This window comes from Lynx canadensis, chromosome F1 (assembly GCF_007474595.2).
Source record: "Lynx canadensis isolate LIC74 chromosome F1, mLynCan4.pri.v2, whole genome shotgun sequence".
In the NCBI taxonomy this organism is placed as follows: Eukaryota; Metazoa; Chordata; class Mammalia; order Carnivora; family Felidae; genus Lynx; species Lynx canadensis.
In genome coordinates, this window is record NC_044319.2 from 21,348,249 (window position 1) to 21,368,440 (window position 20,192).

Consider the following 20,192-nt stretch of genomic DNA (forward strand, 5'->3'; position numbering starts at 1 on the left):
CTCTTTCCTTCTCTCTGCCCCGCCCCAGCTTGTGCGCTTTCTCTCTCTCAAAATAAATAAACTTAAAAAATAAAAAAAAAAAAATTAAGAGCGAAGCTCTATGGCTTTTGATTTAACAAGCATTTATTTGTATAAATTAATGCAGTAAAATATTTCAGTTAATAATTTTTGTTCTTAAATTTTTCTTACTTTATCCTTTACCTATAGTCAGTCTAGAGGTTATGTTCTTAATGTGTTACTTGGTCTATGCTTAGGTTTTCAGGCAAACTGCTACTTTCCCCTTTCTGTCCTTCCCTAGTCCTTTTCTTCCTTTTCTCTTGGCTACACACACACACACACACACACACACACACACACACACACACAGAGGGAAATTCCACAGTAGATAATCCTCTCCTCTTCATTACTTAAGTTGCGTTCCGTATCCTGTTTAGTAAACATCCAGAAATCATGCAAACTGAGAATAGGCACCTGAAGGATTCAACACGCATATTTGCTGCCCAATAAACACTCTATAAATAGTCATTTCATCCTTGCTTGTAAAGTATGGAATTTAAAGCCATGTAATTTAAACATGTGCTTTAAAATGTCTTACAATTCAGCAACTTTCCAAAAGAAGCAGTCTTAAATGACTTCTTCCTTCAAACCTACACAAATATCACCGTTACTTGGGAAGCCATGTTTAGAACATAGGCTCCAGAATCAGAATGCCTGGATTTTTTTTTTTTTTTTTTTTAAATTTTTTTTTTTTTCAACGTTTATTTATTTTTGGGACAGAGAGAGACAGAGCATGAACGGGGGAGGGGCAGAGAGAGAGGGAGACACAGAATCGGAAACAGGCTCCAGGCTCTGAGCCATCAGCCCAGAGCCCGACGCGGGGCTCGAACTCACGGACCGCGAGATCGTGACCTGGCTGAAGTCGGACGCTTAACCGACTGCGCCACCCAGGCGCCCCCAGAATGCCTGGATTTCAATCCTCTCTCCACTGCTTAACTAGTTAACTCTTTTCAGCCTTCATTTCCTCATCAGTAAACCCCACAGGGCTGTTGTGAAGACTGAGATAGTGCATTTGTGTAAATCTCTTAGAAAAGTGCATGGCCCATATTAAATTCTTAACAAACATTAGTTAGTAGAAGAGATAGTTGTGGTGACAGCAGCAGCTGCATAATCATTATCATTGATATGATTCATTCACAATCCAAATCGAAGAAAACTGTGGTCGAGTATAACCCCACCTGCCTACATCCCTCTGTTCAGATTTCTGGGAACTCTCTTTATATGCAATATGTAAAACTGTATGTGTGTGTATTTGAGAAAAAAAGTCTATGTTCAAACTTCATAATTTCTAGTAAATGTTAATTAAACATACATAAAACCATAATAAATACTGATTTTTATCCTCATAAAGATTTGCTTAACTGAGCTAAGTAAATGAATGGATATTTCTTTCAGGAACGAATTCAGATGACTACATACAAAAAACACATACATTTTCCTACTCTCACACTTTCTAAAGCCAAATATGACAGAGAAAATCTTTCACGAGAACAAATTAGGCTTTAAAGTGAATGATTTAGTGGTGCCTGGGTGGTTCAGTCAGTTAAGCATCTGACTCATGATTCATGAATTTGAGCCTCACATTGGGCTCTGTGCTGACAGCATGGAGCCTGCTTGGGATTCTCTCTCCCCCTGACCCCTCTCTCTACCCCTCCCCTGCTCATGCATGCGCTCTCTCTCTCTCCCTCAAAATAAGTAAATAATCATTAAAACAAATAAAATGAATGATTTAGAGGTGCCCGGGGGCCCAGTCAGTTGAGTGTCCCACTCTTGATTTTGACTCCTGTCATGATACCAGAGTCATGGGATTGAGCCCCATACTGGACTCTGCACTGAGAGTGGAGCCTGCTTAAAATTCCCTCTCTCTCTCCCCCTTTGCTCCTTTCCCCCACTTGCATGCACTCTCTCTCAAAAATAAGTAAGTAAATAAATAAATAAATAATAAAGTGAATGATTTATATCTTCAGTTACACAGGATATGAATAAGATAATCAGTAATTTGTAGCTTTCTCCTCCTCCTCCACCTCCCTCTCCTTTTCTCCTTCTTCCTCTTTCCTTCCTTCTCCTCCTCTTCCTTCTTTTGCACCATCATAATTACCATCATCATCATCATCATCATTATTGCTATTATTAAATAAACACTCTGCACTAGAAAATCTACTGTCCTTATGAGACATTTAGAAATGGCATCATTTGTGGGACAAACCCAGGCTTCAACATATAAATGATAATCTACTGTTTTAGTTATAATACTAAGCACATTTCTATTTGCATAGTCTTTTACAACTTAAAGTCCTTTGTATGCATTTGCAATTTGATAATTATAACAATTCTATGAGAGCAAGTAAAATGATGCCAGTATAGATTTGAAGAAACCAAAGTTGAAAATCCCTGAAGACCTTGCTCAAAATCATAAGACGAAAAATGAAGAAGCCTCAAGACCATGAGAAGACAAGACACGGACTGGGGGAAAATATTTGCAGAAGACATCTAAGAAAGGACTGTTATCCAAAATGTACAAAGAACTCTTAAAATTCAAAATAAGAAAACAAACATCCCAATTTAAAAAATGGGTAACAGACACCTCACCAAAGAAGACACAGAAATGGCAAGTAAGCACATGAAAAGATGCTCCACATCATATGTCATCAGGGAAATACAAATTAAGCAACAATGAGATAACACTACACATCTATTAGAAATGTGCAAATTGTAAACACTGGCATTACTGAATGCTGGTGAGGATATGAAGCAACAGGAACACTTATACATGCTCATGCGAATGCAAATCAGTACAGCCACTTGGGAGGTTTCTTTCTTTCTTTCTTTCTTTCTTTCTTTCTTTCTTTCTCTCTCTCTCTCTCTCTCTCTCTCTCTCTTTCTTTCTTTCTTTCTTTCTTTCTTTCTTTCTTTCTTTCAAGTAGCCTTCACATCCAACACAGAGCCCAATGTGGGGCTCAAACTCACAACCCTGAGATCATGACTGGAGGTGAGATCAAGACTTGAGCCGAGATCACCGATTTTTGCACTGTTGGTGGGAATGCAAACTAGTGCAGCCACTCTGGAAAACAGTATGGAGATTCCTCAAAAAATTAAAAGTAGAACTACCCTATGACCCAGGAATTGCACTACTAGGTATTTATCCAAAGCATAAAATAATGCTGATTTGAAAGGGCACATGCATCCCAATGTTTATAGCAGCACTATCAACAATAGCCAAATAACGGAAAGAACCCAAATGTCCATCGACTGATGAATGGATAAAGAGGATGTGATATGTATATACATATACATACACACACAATGGAATGTTACTCGGTGATCAAAAAAAACAAAATCTTGCCATTTGCAACAACCTGGGTGGAACTAGAATATATTATGCTCAGTGAAATACGCCAGTCAGAGAAAGACAAATATCATATGATTTCACTCATATGTGGACTTTAAGAAACAAAACAGATGGGGCACCTGGGTGGCTCAGTCGGTTAAGCATCCGACTTCGGCTCAGGTCATGATCTCACGGTCCATGAGTTTGAGCCCCATGTCGGGCTCTGTACTGACAGTTCAGAGCCTGGAGCCTGTTTCAGATTCTGTGTCTCCCTCTTTCTCTCTCCTCTCCTGCTCATGCTCTCTCTCTTCTCAAAAATAAATAAATGTTAAAAAAATTTAAAAAAAAAAGAAACAAAACAGATGAACATAGGGGAAGAGAAGGAAAAATAAGATAAAAACAGAGGGAGGCAAACCATAAGAGACTCTTTTTTTTGCCTTTTCAAAATTTTATTTAAATTCGAGTTAGTTAACATACAGTACAACACTGGTTTCAGAAATAGAATTCAGTGATTCATCATTTACATGCAACACCCACAATCCTAAATACCCATCATATCACCTGGCTAGCCCATCTCCCACCCAACTCCCTCCATCAACTCACAGTTTGTCCTCTATCATTAAGAGTTTCTCATGGTTTATTTCCCTCTCTCTTTCCAGCCGCTCTCATATGTTCATCTGTTTTGTTTCTTAAGTCCACATATGAGTGGAATTCTCTCATTGACTTATTTTGCTTAGCATAATACATTCTAGCTCCATCTACATCATTGCAAATGGCAAGATTTCATTCTTTTTGATCGCTGAGTGATATTCTATTGTGTGTGTGCATATATACACAATAGAATATTGTGTAGAATATATAAGAGACTCATAAGTTCAGAGAACAAACTGAGGGTTGCTGGAGGGGAGGTGGATGGCAGGATGGGCTAAATTAGAGACGAGCATTAAGGAAGGAGGGCACTTGTTGAGATAAGCACTGGGTGTTATATGTAAGTCATGACTCACTGGGCTCTACTCCTGAAACCAATACTACATTGTGTGTTAACTAACTCGAATTTAATTTAAAAAAAATACAAAAAAAAAACCCCAAAAAACAAAAAAAGGACCTGAGCTGACATCAAGAGTCAGATGCCCAATCAACTGAGCCACCCAGGCACCCCTGGAAGTTTCTACAAAACTAAATTATACGTCCATCACATGATCTAGCAATCATGTTTCTTGGTTTTTACCCAAAGGAGTTGAAAACATATCTACACAAAATTTGAACATGAGCATTTGTAGCAGCTTTATTCATATTTGTCAAAAATTGGAAGAAAATAAGGTGCCCTTCAATAGGTGAATGGATAAATAAACTGGTACATCCAGACATTGGAATGCTACTCAGTGCTACAAACAAATCAAAACAAAACCAACACAAACAAAAAAGAGCTCTCAAGCCATGAAAAGACATGGAGGAAATTAAAATGCATATTACTAAGTGAAAGAAGTCAATATGAAAAGGCTATACTCTGTATGATTCCAACAATATGACATTCTGGAAAAAAAAGCAAAACTATGAAGATAGTAAAAATACGAGTGGTTGCCAGAGGTTGGGGTGGGGTGGGGGTAGAGGGATGAATAAACAACACAGAGGGATGTTTAAGGCAGTGAAAGTACTCTGCATCAAACTATAATGGTAGATACATGTCATTATACGTTTGTGAAAACCTACAGAATATATGATACCAAGAGTAAATCCTAAAGTTTGGACTTGGGGTGATAATGATGTGTCAATGTAGGTTCATGGATTATAACAAATGTACCACTCTGATATAGGATGTTGATAGTGGGGGAGGCTCTGTGTGTGTGTGGGTTCAGGACGTATATGGGAACTCTCTGTTCTTTTCCCTCAATTTTGTTGTCAATCTAAAACTACTGTAAAAACATTTTATTTAAAAGGAAGAAAATGAATATTAAGAGCTAATACTAGAAATCCCCAAATAATCCTCAACAGCCTTCACCAAACTAGGCTGGTACTAAAACCAAAGCAGCCATGTTCAAAGGGTCTTTGAACTTCTCAGCCCTAGGGTAACCAGAGGTGATCAAATGCACTGACCATCTATAGTAATTTACTTAATAATTAACAAGCCATTATTATGTCTACCTGACAGTCCTTATGTCAATATCAGTTCTAGAAATGTTAGACATATGCTGTCTATTCCCTTTGTACTGGCCAGCTCCCTTCATTAAAAGGAAATTAATAATAATAATAATAATAATAATAATAATAATAAAAAGACCTGAAAACCTGAACAACTAAAAAATTAAAATTAAAACTATGAAGGAGAGGGAATTAGGACTGAGTTCTTTCCAGCGCAGGGTTCTTTCAGGGTTCCTGCCTAAGGACCTGGCTACTATACGTAATGAGGCAAATCACTGACTGCGTGAAGCAGCCGGACAGTGGGCAAATTGGGACTGAAGTGCAAACCAAGCAGTGGTCAAACCTAGTGCCTGGTGGAAAGTTCTGTCTGCCCAGGGAAAGGTTATTTTTTTAAAAACGTTACAAGAAACTACATGCTAGCCAAGCTGTGGTCTTGTGTAGCTGCTGAATTTTGCAGAGAAGGTAGCTTTCTCCTAGGTTATACAAACTCATCTGATGAGTAAGTCACAGCTCAGGCGTGAAAATGTTGATTTGCAGCAAGGATTAAACGGGCTCTTCCAACATCTACACCACGGCTGGAGGAATTCTTGAACTTTAGAGCAAGAAAACACTTAATATCTTCTAAAATCTAGGTGATCATATTCAAACTGTTGTAGGACGTTTACCCAGTTGTTATAAAATGTAAAAATCACTCCATTTACCACATAACATTGGCAACAAATATCCCTGATCCTCACCTTGTCCCTGCCCCGACTTCATCATTGATGTCCTGATCCACACCAAGCTCAAAGCTGCCTTGTCGAAGTGTTAAAAAACTCATTTGTACTCAGAAATAACATATACAATAAAAAGTTCTTGATAATTCTCCCCCACTATATCACCGATCTCTTCCTAAAAGATAGATTGCTGACAATGGGGTAAGGCTCAGGGAGTGTGAAGAAGTTTTCACATGATACTTTATCAATAATAAAAATTTTCAAGATAAAATTTCAACTTAAAGCCATGTAAAAATGTTCCCATAAGAGGGCACCTGGGTGGCTCAGCTGGTTAAGTGTCCAACTCTTGATCTGGGCTCAGGTTGTGATCTCACGGTTTGTGGGATTATGCCCCACGTTGGGCTCTGTACTGACAGTGCCTGCTTGGGATTCTCTCTCTCTCTCTCTCTCTCTCTCTCTCTCCCTCTCTCTCCCTCTCTCTGCCTCTCTCCTGCTTGTGTGCATTCTCTCTCTCTCTCAAAATAAATAAATAAACTTAGAAAATGTTCCTATATCACAATTTTCATACCAAGAAGCCTGGTGCTCTAAACAGACCTAGAATTCGTTACTTCTACCGTCTTAGTTTATTCTCCATTTGTCCCATGGATAACATTTTGAGCTATTAAAAAGAAAAGAGTAAGGGATATTTCTGTTGTACATTTTATTACACATACAACATTGATTTTCTCTGTGAACTGAAAGCTACAATTCGATAGCACTCAGTGAGACAATCAGACACAACATTCATATTCTTTTCTAATGGACCTCTGCCAGAGAAAATTCCCTTACCTTTGGGTTCTTGTGATTCATCATCGCTATCCGAGCTGTCATTACTCACAATATGCTCTGCTGTAATATTTTCTGTGGAAAGAAAACAAAACAATTGGACTATCTCAGGTGTCAAGGCTCACAATTAAATTTATCATAAGGAAGTAATCTGAGGAAAACCACCAAGTGAGATCTACTAGGTTTATTAGTGGAAATTTAGATCAATTTAGTACCTAATTCAATAGTTTCAAATTTCCCACTGGAAAACAGATTTCCTGGGACAGGAAAAATTAGTCTAAAACTACTCCTTCATGATTTAAAGGAAAGGATCTTTATTTCTCTTAATTCTGACAGAAAGAATAACTTGGTCATAGGAGGCTCCTGTTACACCAAAACGATATAATTTTCTTTAATTAAGTATGTTTAAGGCTGTTTCTGAGGGAAAATTCAGGGCAAAACCAAAATCTATAGGAAGACTACAGAACAGTTCCTTCAAAATGAATGAAAGCTACTAATATAAGGTATCCTTTGATTTTCAATAATACAGAAAATTGCTTATTGAAATGTGCCTTTTGGTGTCAAAAAATTTGTGCTTCCTCAGAACATATTAAGAGGGCAGTTATGAAAATTAAAACTTAGAAACCATATACCCTTAAAACAAAGACAGGAGTAAAATCTGGCATAATAACTAGTCATTGTTTTTTTAGAACACACAGACCATCCTTATTATCATTTGTAGAAGAATCAAACTTTCTTTGGACACTTACATGAAACCACTTTCTATATAACAGTGACTTTTTTTTTTTTCCTTCTATGAGTCAATAGACTTTTTTTTATTTAAAAAAACCCCTGACTCTAAATTTTTAATTTTCCGTTCTAGAATCATTTAGGGGCTTTAAACTTGGAGAAATATAGGTATAACATATAGTTTCCCCATATTACTCTATGTATGTTTATTATATCTGCATAAATGTCACATACCTGAATGAGAGTATATAATGGAAGGGTTTTAAATGCTTGAGGTAGTAGGTTAACTTTTTAGATTTATTTAATTTTACTGGTATGATTGCACATATTAAATTCAATAAAAGACAGTGTTCACAGACTAATATTATTCATTTAATTTCATGAGTATTACAGAAAGTAGTTTTGTTGTACAGAAGAGGGTGAGGTGTTAGCAAATGACCCACTGTGGGCGTCATATACATTAGGTATGCTTTTGGTCCTATACATATTTTGGCAGAACAAAATTTTCTTTCTTTTTTTTTTTTCAGCATTTTTTTTCGGTCAACTTGATACTCTCCTTTAAGAAAATGGTTCACCAAAATACCATTCAATTTTACAAAGACATTTTCAAGAGATGAACAGCTTAATATTTGAATGTATCTATTTTCCATCACTATGGTATGATATGTAGCTCCATCTGTTCAAAAGCATAGATGGCTCACATTCAAAATTCCTTGAGAAAATGTGAAGAATTTCATATCGAGTTATCGGATTATAGTCCAATTTTCCGTAATGTCTTTCTTCAGAGGGGAAAAAGCAAAAACAGAAACAACCTCTGAACACCCCTTTAAGAGGTAAACTTTAATCAGCCACTGGATGAAAAGAATCAGCAGGAGTCTTCAGATTCCCCTCAGTCACCTCTCTGGTCTCATTTCTGGAAAGCCTTACCTAATCTGAGGTAACACGCATCCTGGATCACAAGCACATAATACCCCTCACAGTCTGACACAGAGGACAAGTAAATAGGCCGCCAAACCACTGGCCTCAAAGGAAACATCCAACAGCAAAGAATATTCTGAAGACTGTTTAATATAAACATTCTCCTTTTCCTTGGCCTTCAGCCATTGTCTCACCCACCTTCGGATCTGTTATTTCAGTCCTATTCTCTTCCTGCCATCGGAGGAAAAAATAACAAGCTCTAGAGGTACCTGGATCATTCAACAGAGAAGGAGCTCAGAGAAGCAAGCATTATAACATGGGCTCCTTCTGTTTCTTCCCTCTTTTATTCTGAAGTCTTCACATAATTTTGAGAAGAGTTAGTGATTTCTGCAAAATTAGGTGGCTATTTATCCATCTGCGCTGTGATGTTCATTTCAAAAAGTCAAGTCAGAACATTTCAGCATGATACACTCGGCTTTAGAGTTACTCTTAAGAGAACGTGGCTCTGTAAGTTAAGGTCGGAGCAGGCTCAAAACTTCCACCAACCCTGACTGCTTGTTAAGTGAGTGCTGCTCAGAGGACAGAAGGCAAAGTGCTTTCTTTATTGTTTTTATTTTTATTTTAAAATCTTTCATTCTAGTGCAATCATTAAGATCACTTCTCCATTACTTATCAAGAGCTACTCAAAAATACAAATGATACTATTTAATAAAAAAATTAAGGACCATGGAGAACTGCTGTGAACATAATACACATATCAAATAGCTAAACTCAATTTTGCAGGATGAATAACACTACTTATAAGCCAATTTGTAGTGCATTAATTAATGCTACAATTGTGTTCTTTTTTCTTTTTTGCATATAAAACTTAATTGAATCAACTGTCACTGCCTGGAAAAGCTAAGGGCAGCTGGTCAAAAAAAAATCCTACATTAAGCTTTTTACATCCAAGTATTCTTCAAATGAATTGATTGTTGAAAAAGTCATTTATGCTATTCTGTTAACTCTATCCTTACATAGATTGTGATATTTCATGGGCAGAGAAGAGACAGTAGGTAGTTAGTGTGCGGATAATCTACAGGACCCTCTTCCCCAGTCCCGGCTGGGCTGACTCCCAATTCAGATTTGGCATCCACTGTTCCTTCCCACAGCCAATCAAAGTAGCCATAAGGAAACAGGGTCGGCACTTGGGAGACACTGAAGGTATGTTTCATTTTGTTTGCTTTGAGTCAAATTTACTCATCAAACAAAACATAAAAGTTCCTGTCGTTCATCTTATAATGAATGAAAACCACTGGTCCTCAAATGAGTTGGTCTACTTTTTCAAGTTTTGTAAATATTATATTTTAACTTATTATGGGACAGGAAGTTAGATTTAAAGAAAACCATTAGTGTTCATTTACTAGATGTGATTTGAAATAATTTTTTCCTCCTTCTTGATGTGACTCAGCTATAGGAAGCTAACAGAATTCTAGTGGGTTAGTATTTTAGAGTTAAGTAAACCCGCAAGTGTGAATTTAGGTGTCATATTGTGTTTAACTGCTGATGAGTCTAATGTTGTAAAAACTAACTGTATTTGATAAAAGGATACAAATAGTATGTTTAGACATTTAATGACTAAGAGGAATAGAGATGCCTAGTTGAAAATTATTCTTAGGAATTGATAGTTTTTATGAAATTCACAACCTCAGTGTCAGGATAATATTTAGGAAGTAATATACATATGATTTACAGAAATATTTAGGTTGATTTAACCAAGCTATTGGTAACTTCAGAATAACTACAGTCTTTATGATGAATTGTCTATACATGCATGTTAAAATTTGCCAGTTTAGCATAATATGGTCAACAGAAACATGTTTTTACAATACCTAGTTCTTCCTCCATTGTGGAACCTTTATTTTGTGAGCCAGAAACTCCCAAGACTCTGTTGAACAATATAGAAAACGCACTGCCCCAGACACCTAAAATAAAGCAAAAATGAAGAATAACTTAGAATTCACCAAGATATAAAACAGTCAGACAGACAAAGAGTAGATTTTGATCACTTACCCATTAAGAAATGCAAGGGGTTTTCTTCATATTTCTTCACAACTGTTCCCATAAAAAATTTGCTTCCAAATAAGTCAGGAGCCATAAAAGTACCATATTTAGCCATGCCAATCTCATATGGACTAAATTCAACCCAATCTGAAAGCATTTTTAAAAGGCACAATCCATTAGTAGGAAAATACTACAGAAATGCACACTGTTAAAGATCACTTCCAACAATGCCTTGATTATTTTCATTTATTTAAAATATTTTTTAAAACTTAACCAACTGCCTTTATGTATATGCCATTGTAGAGAAGTCAGTGGAAAAAACTTACTGAAATGAGAACAAAAAAAAAAATCCCTTCAAATTTGTACAAGCTGAATATCTTTTGCATTAAAAGCTCAAACATCTTTAATAAAATCCATCTTAATTCTAAAGAATGGAAAACAGAAAACTGCTAACTCAGATGTAAAATCCATGAAGGTGATAGAAGAAATTAAACTCTGATAACGCAAGTAGACTATGAAAGTAGAAGAAATTGTTTTCTAATATTTTCCTTTTATCTTTCCTTAATTTTGCCTATTAACCATTGTTCTAACTCACAAGATTATAACACAAAGTTTTTATGCTGAGTGTCTTAAGAAATACATGGTAATAGGGTCAATAAAGTATAATTTCTAGGAGTAGAGGCTATGGAGCCAGAGTCCCAGGTTCAAATCCCATTTTTCTTCTTACTAACTGTGCAACCTTGGGTAGATTACTTGTGTTCTTGGTGTCTTACTTCCCTAATCTATAGGATGTGAATAAAATCAGGAGACCGTAGAATTGTGAAAATCTAATGAGTTAAGAAATGTAGGGGCGCCTGGGTGGCTCAGTCTGTTAAGCATCTGACTTCGGCTCTGGTCATGATCTCATGGTTTGTGAGTTCGAGCCCCACATCAAGCTCAGTGCAGACAGCTCAGAGCCTGGAGCCTGCTTCGGATTCTGTGTCTCCCTCTCTCTCTGTCCTCCCCCGCTCACACTCCGTCTCTCTCTCAAAAATAAATAAACATTAAAAAAATGTTTTAAAAATGTAGAGAACTCAGAAGAAGGAATAGCACATCTTAATCACTCCATAAATGGTAGCCACTGCTATATTTCATGTATTTCCATGGCTATCACTATGTTTAATTATGCATCCAAAAAGAATTCCCATTTCTGACACCCATTTCCTACACTTGCTTCTCTCTCAGTCTTCCTTTTCTTGGTAAATGGCACTACTTTTCATATATTCGTACCATTATATATACTTTATCCTTGACGGTTCTTTCCCCTTTATATCTTACATACAAAAACTCAAGTTCTGTAGACTCTCTTATCAGATAAGGTTAGAAACTGGCTGCTTATCCATTTGTCCACCATGGATCACCATCCATTTGTACCCTACTGGTACAAGCTGTCATACCCTCCTCCCTGGATCTCCCCAGTAGTCTTCTAAAACATCCCTTCTCCGTTCCCCTGCTATCTTTTTGATACCTGTTGCCAGAACAAAATTTTAAAAATAGAAATCACAGCACACTAATGCCAGCTGAAAGCTTTCCAATGGCTTTCCATTACACTGAACACAAAAATGCGGTCAACAAGGCTTCTTAATGGTCTGGCTAGTGCCTCTTGACCTCATGTCCTAACCAATCTCCCATTATGCCGGTCTTGCTCTTTCCACTTGAGCCACACAAATCTTCTTAATGTTCCTCAAAGAGAAAGCTCACTGACACCGCAGTGCCTTAATGCTTGCTATTACCTTATGCAATTCCAAGGCTTGCTCCTTCTTATCCCTTAGTTCAAGGTCAATTTTCATTGGCCATCCTCTATGAAGTTCCACCATTATCCACCCTTGCCTAACCCATAACCCTCTGCCCTCCTTTATCCACTCCCCTTTCTGAAACTATTAAATATCTATTCAAACAAACCAAAATCCAGATAACTTAAAACTCCACAAAGTTTTTTGCTATTCATTTGGTGGTAAAATCTGACCTGAATTCATTCAGCAGAAAAAAAAAAAAAAAAACCAGTCCTGAATGATGCATGACTTATTTTTTTTATCTCATTAAATATGCATATTGACACATTCTATTACAGAAATCACTCTATTTGATTATAAGATCCCTGGGGGTTATTATGTACCATACACGGCAAGTTTTTTTTTTTTTTTAAACTTTAAAATCTAAAATGTTCTGAATTCCAAAACATCTATCTCTAGTTTTAGAAAAGGGATTGCGGGTGTATATTTATTGTTTACTCAGTGGTAGATCATAACATTCTACTTCTGTGAAGTAAGTTATGAAATCACAGTTGTGATGAGAACACATAATTCATTTCAAATCAAAGCCAAGTGGCACATATACCTTTCTTCATAAAGTGATGTGCTTTATAATGATTTACATGGAGTTAGTGAGATATGACTAGCAATGAATCAGAGGCTGCTAGGAAAATTTCTGTATCACTAAAAGTAATTACCTATCTCTGAATCTCATCCCCTTATCTTGGGTACTGAAACACAATAACTTCTCGAGTAATCTCATCTTTATTAATGCTGTGGTTTGTGTACACGCAATTAAAGCATTCTCAAGGTAAGATTGTTCTTTATTCCTTAGTCAAGAACTCACCATGGTAGTGCGTGACTATTATTCTTTTGCTGTTAACTCGTATGTTTCAAACTTGAACTTCTCTCCCACACCTCCATCTACTCCTTTCCAACTTCCTGTTGTGGATTTACACTTACATACACTGTCGTTGCATCCCACTATGCTTGCCTGGAAAGGAATTAATCACCCTTCCTCCCAGTCTAGCCTACCTCTTTTGGTAAACAACACTATTACAGCCCTCAAAAAGAAATTTTTCAAAAATTGAAACCACTCTTTTACTCACTCACATCAAACCAATCCATTACCACCTTTCACTGATAACCTTTGGGCTTTTCACCTCTGTCTTCTGCTCTTCTTATCAGTATCTCCCTAGTTCCAGGACTTTATTACAAACGCACAGTGATAGCACTGCTTCCGGTTTCTTTCCTTGTTAATCTACCCATATGAATCAACAAAATACTTTTTTTCAAAAACACTAAATAATTTCATTGTCCTACCCCTAAACACTAAATGTTTCCCACTATCTCCATAACTGAAGAAAAATATTTCTGTCTGGAATTCAAATCTTTCTGTAACTTGGCACTAATAATTTTCCCAAATGTACCACCCTTCACCGGCTCGTACTAAGTCTGGTTTCTTTTTACTGCTCTTGAAAACATATTTTTGACCCCCTTTCTGAGCATTTTCTCATCCTGTTTCACACAAAGAGGACTATTCACCTCCACTTGATAGATCTTTCCATGTTCAAATGGAATCGCAACTCCATCACCTCATAAAGCTGTCCGTATGACTGTAATAAATCTGTACAATATCTTACACTTAGATCAGTTCTACACACTTTGATAGACCATAATATTCGTGCTCACTTCAGCAGCACATATACTAAAAAAAACAGATCATAATATTCTATGTGTACGGCTCTTTCATTTTTCATGTTTTGTTTCTGTCTTGTTAATGGGATTGTAACTTTCTTGAGGAAAAATGCCATATTTTTACTCTGACGGTATCTCAAAGAATTTAACATGATGTTGGTAAGTTGTACTCAATAAATGCAATTTACTGACCAATGGAAATGAAAACGAAAGCAGTGTAGTTAAGTGAAGGAGTCAAAAATATTTAACAGTTTAAACAATGAATGTTTGTTTAAAATCTTCAAAAGAGGAAAATGTTTAAAACTATTCTAAAGGGAAGAAAAACATTCTCTAATATTGTTGAAATAAAGGCGATCAAACTTCTGTAAGCTAAGATAATTTGGCTCCTTGGCTTTTAAAAATATTATTCACATAATATTTCAACTTTTTCCCTTGAATATTCACTTTTAATCTAAGCAAACTTTAAAAGAATAAAGTATAGACATGTCTCCTTTTTTTCCGTCAATAACCCAAGCTACTTGAACCTTCATAACATACACTTTTGAATGTCTTATCGGGTATAAGATCCACATAACTAATGCTTGATGGCTTTGTCCAACTCTGTTAGAAGAAACAGCTTTGAATCTCCTTATCATAGAAGCTTAACAATGAAGGTTAATGGTGTATCTCTCATCCTGGTACCAGTATCACAGTTAGGCAGATGGCCCAAATAAGACACATCCAGGTCAAAAGATGACCAACTGAACATAAAACGGCCTTTCCCAATTCTAAATGAGTCCAAAATATTCACTTGCTGAAATATGAATTCTTCTTTAATTATCTCGATCAGATTTTCTACTGAGAATTGCTACTGCTTCAAAGTTAAGAATGAAAAAAGGTAACTGTCAAAATGTCATCACAATTTTAACAATAGTAATAACACTATTATATTTTAGGTCTCTTTTACGATATTCTGTCTTCTGCCTGTCTCATGTGATTGTCTTCACAGCTCTGTAATATAAACCTGATATTTATTAATATCATTTTTTTAATAACGAGGAAAATAAGAATCAGATTAAATGACCCACCTAATGTATTTCAGCTTAGAAATAAGACAAGGCTTCCAAATTAGTCTAGTGCTTATTTGACCATAGCATAATGCTGTGGGGTAAAATGGCTTATTTGGCTATGCACAGATTTGACTAGCTTACTAGGAGGATTTATCAACCTATCTCCAAATATTCCAGGAATAACAGCTCTAGGAAAGCAAAAACAAAACACAACCAATTTCATCATGGCACTTACTTTTCTTACCTGAATAAATTTCACCTCTCCCTCTGAGCTACATTACATTCAAGATCTTGCTCCCAATTGCTGCTGACATGCCATGGTTATCCCAGACTCCTACTGCGTGCCTTACCTCCCATTCGAAAATTAAATTTGCCTCTCATATACAAATCCTATTTCTCATTAAGATCCAAGACCTCTGATTTCTCACACAGCTTTCACAGAGCACTACATTTTTAAGATTTACTTAAACTTAATTTGGGCCTGCCACTGCTTTTATGTACTTTGCATACTTTATATCATTTATTTAGTGAAAACACTATGAGAGTCTCATCCTCATTTAACAGATGTGGAAACTGAGACTAAAAAAGGCATGTAACTTGGTCAAGGGAACAATGCACAGTAACTTCCTTCTTGTATCTTAACTTGTTTAATAATGATTGCAGATTTCCCAAACAGATTATAAGGTCTTATAGAACAGGGGCAATATACTGTGGGGGCGGGGGAGGGGAGTTCATGCTTAGCACCTGTCATACTACGTCTACACAGTCAGTAACCAGAGGAGCCATTATTTTAATAAAAAGAACAAGGGCTTTTTGCGAACAAACCTCAGCTCTGCTGCTTAGTTTCTACGCGGCAATGTGCAAATCATTTAATTTTTCTGAGGTTTTGTTTTTGCTTCTAAGAAGCAGAGCTAAAAATACCTCACTTCCCGAGTTATAGTAAAAATTGAATAAGATAATAAATATAGTAAGTGATTTCTGAATCATAAGCATGACGAATGTTTTAGTCAATTAACTGATAAAGATTAGAATGAGTGAATTCCAGGTGCACTGCTTTTTATAAACAATTCAAAATTCTTGCCTGGGAATAGTCAGTTGAAAAGAGTGAGACCTTGTAAAATTTGCAAAAGGATTCTGGCTACAAATCTGTTAATTACCTTCCATTCACAATGACTTTTTTAAGCTCATGGAGTGACTGATTTCACTGAGGTACTTTTCCTAAAATTACAATGAACCCTACCATCTACAGTCAGAAATGCTACCACATTGCAGATTAGGACCAGCAAAGGCCCGCCCCAAGTATGATGTCACATACTTTTAGAGCACCCAACAAGAAGCAAGGCGACAGAGAAAACAAATATTTACATGTGAGATTTAACAATATGGGGTATTTTGTTCGCCAGTTGCCAGAAGCAAAGACTAGTACTTTTTGAATGCTGAATTATAAAGACGAAAATGGTGCTTTGAATGATAAACATACATCATGTTACCCAATTTAATGAAAATATAAGCAGTAAGCAAAAGCATATGCATTGCCTAAAAGCATGCTATTTTGTTAAAAGTCCTTGAAGAATGAGTAACTAAAATTGAGGTGGTTATATTCATGACTCTTTAATAATTTCTTTTTTATTTTACTAATTTAAATGAAGGTATATTAGTAACTGGAATGTATATTAGTTTCATGGAATAGTCTGTCCAACCAGAAAATCATCTAGCTTAGCATTTTCTTGTACCTTCCAATGTTTTTATGTTACCGAAAATACATTAAAATAGACAAATAAAATTGCTTAGGATCTTCCTCTAATGAAAATCATTAGAAACCGCAGTTCAAAGGTTCCTGGAAATGCTTTGAAAGAGGAAATCACATACCTGCAAACATTAGCTCCGAAACGTCAGGTTTGACATGGAGACAGGTGAAAAGGGGTAAAGGGCATTGTGCAGAATTGACTTTTTCCTTCAAACTACTCAAGGTAGTGTTCATTCTCTGTCCACAGAAGAAATAAAGAAATGGTTTTCAATATAGAAACATATACAGAGAGAAAACTATTTAAAATAGTACTTCCAATCAAGACACTTAAAACTTCTCTAATAAAAATCAGTCTTCCTTCTTCTAGAAATCTCTGGGTCCTAATAAACGACAGCAAGTAAGCTCTATGGAGGTAATTATTATCTTCATTCTAAGAACAACCGTAACTCTTTTAAAGATTATGGCTACATTTGAACTGAAGAAGAACTTGGCAGCTACGAAGCCCAGAAAGCAGTTGGACCCCAGATTCCCTGGCACAGACTCTGTCTCCCACACTTTATCTTCAGATGAAATGTCACACTGTAGTCATGTGTCAAATAGGCTTGCTCCATGTGACTTATTCCCTTTTCTGGCTTTCTTTAGGGAACCTCGTTTTTCCTCTACCACTAAAATACTACTTGTATTCATCCCTTTATTTAAAAAGACTGCCATTGGGGTGTGGAGGAGTGGACAGTAAGAGGTCAAAATGTGTATTGAAGAATACAAAAGTACTTCTCTATACATCAAAACTGATACACAGAAAGAATTAGTAAGCACTAGTTGGAAATGTAGAAGTGTTATGTCTGGCAGGACAATGCGTACTCAGGACACATTGTTGATAGAATCAGTTGAGTCAAGTGACTTTTATAAAATGTTATATGGAAATGATGAATCACTGGGTTCTACTCCTGAAACCAGTACTACACTGTATGTTAACTAACTTGAATTTAAATAAATTAAAAGAAAAACCAAATGCATCATTTTGTTTTATTAAAACATTATGATATACATGGCCGATTTGTATTAAAAGGATTGCAGTTTGAGCCATAGCTTACATTGTGAATTAGTGTTTCTCCAATTAACATCCCAAAGATGTCAGTAAAGGTGACAGGTTGCCCAGAGCTTTTCTTCTTCCATAGAGACTCAATGTATCTCTTGACTTTCTGTGGTGTGAGAAGTAAAAGGGGGTTGTGGCTAACATTTTTCATTAGCTCTTCATTAATCTCCTCTGGCCCTTTCTCTGGAAAATCGGGGTGAGAATATAAGGTTGACATGTACCTGTAAAGAAGACAAAAGATGATTAGTAACGAGAAAGGACGTCACATAGTAGTCTCCAAAGAAGGCAGGTGCTCTCTGTCATAAGAAAAATAAAGAATGTTAGAAATGGTTGGTTAACTTAATTATCTGATTAAAGATATTAATCCATTTAAGGAAAGAATGTATCAATCAGAAAGGAGCTGGTCCACAACAAAGGCCAAGTAAAAGAGAGGTCTCAAAGGAAATAGTGGACTTCCCAAGCCCAGTCCAGAGGAGAGGATGCCCTAGTGGGCTTACTGGCTGTCCACCGTCTAGCCTCTGGGAATGGGTAATTCCTATTAGATTATCAGAGACTGATGAACACAACACATTTAAGTCATGTAAATAAACTTACTTGTCTGGATATAATACCAGTCAAGTAATCTGATAATTTGACTTTCCATAATGATTAACTATAGGTAGGAAATGTGCTGTCTAAACTATTGTGAATGCCTAATTCTCCTAACAAATGTATTTTTGTTTTTATTTTGCCCATTGCCAACTGGGTAGAATCCCGAGCCTTGCCAATTGTAGGTCTCAGAATTTCTGGGCATCCAAATCTGATTGTGAAATCCTGGAGAGAAAGAAGTCTTCAAGGTAAATGCTTTCTTATGGACATTCTTGGCCACCAGCCATTTGGCCACTTCTAGTAATACTGGAAATCAGTAGATACTACCTTGGTATTTGATATTTAGACAATAAACATTCAGTTACCACCCTCCTTCCTGTGCACCAATATCTCTAGTATTGTAGCTCTCCGTACTGAACATTAAGTATGACTTTACTTATCTATCTCCCTTAGTCTTGTGATCTCTTGCTGGGAAAACTTTGTTTATTCATCTTCTCTAGCCTCAATGACTAGCAAATGCCGAGCACATGGAAAGCACAGTTTTTGAACTACTGAACTGAGAAAACAAAATAATGAAAGAAATATATACTCCACCCCTTCATCCAACCAAAGAGAAAACAGGGCATAGTTTAATCTCCTGTTTCCTTGACATTCAAATAGAAATGCCTACTACAATGGTTTATCTTTCCTTCAGGGAGGGGAGAAACCTGACCCTTACTGGGTCCCTGCCCTTCCTGAAGCCTGGGCTGGTTAACTGTACATAAGCTATTGCCTTGAAGACCTGAAATGCTTTCAATTCTTCTATTTTAAAGATGAGGAAAGAGAGGATTGATGAATTTAAATAAATGTTCACAGTTCCCCAATTAATAACAGAATGAGAATTTAAAATGTGTCTTCTCCCCTGATAGGCTTATTAAATCTCTTAAATAAGATTTCAGTTCTTAGAGACCAAACTACTTCCATTTCACATGAAATTAGAATTTCTTATTGGATTCAGAGTTCTTTGGAGACAAGTTGAGAATAATTATAAGTTAACAAATGGAGAGTGATGAGAGACCTTTTAACGTTTATTCATTTTTTGAGAGACAGAGACAGAGCGTGAGTCAGGGAGGGGTGGAGAGAGAGGGAGACACAGAATCCGAAGCAGGCTCCAGGCTCTGAACCGACAGCACAGAGCCCGATGCGGGGTTCGAACTCACAGACTGGGAGATCATGACCTGAGCCGAAGTCGGACGTTTAATCGACTGAGCCACCCAGGCGCTCCTCCCACAAAAAAATTTTTTTAAATAAAAATCCTTGGGGCGCCTGGGTGGCTCAGTTGGTTAAGTGTCCAACTCTTAACTTCAGCTCAGGTCATGATCTCACAGTTTATGGGATCAAGCCCCGTGTCAGGCTCTGCGCTGACAGGACAGAGCCTACTTGGGATTCTCTCTCTCCCTCTGTCTCTCCTGTGTGCACATGTGTACTTT

At 36.7% G+C, this 20,192-nt stretch overlaps 1 protein-coding gene across 2 annotated transcripts in view; it reads right to left on the reverse strand.

Moving 5' to 3' along the window:
* The window catches only part of PLA2G4A (phospholipase A2 group IVA), a 159,418-nt gene that overhangs the window by 31,117 nt on the left and 108,109 nt on the right, over nucleotides 1-20,192 (reverse strand). For both annotated transcript variants that reach the window (XM_030301815.2, XM_030301816.1), the window contains 5 exons: nucleotides 18,134-18,356; nucleotides 17,162-17,276; nucleotides 10,765-10,902; nucleotides 10,584-10,676; nucleotides 7,069-7,140 (listed from right to left, as the gene is read on the reverse strand). In XM_030301815.2, the coding sequence (XP_030157675.1) occupies nucleotides 7,069-7,140; nucleotides 10,584-10,676; nucleotides 10,765-10,902; nucleotides 17,162-17,276; nucleotides 18,134-18,356 (641 nt within the window). The remainder of the gene's footprint in view (nucleotides 1-7,068; nucleotides 7,141-10,583; nucleotides 10,677-10,764; nucleotides 10,903-17,161; nucleotides 17,277-18,133; nucleotides 18,357-20,192) is intronic.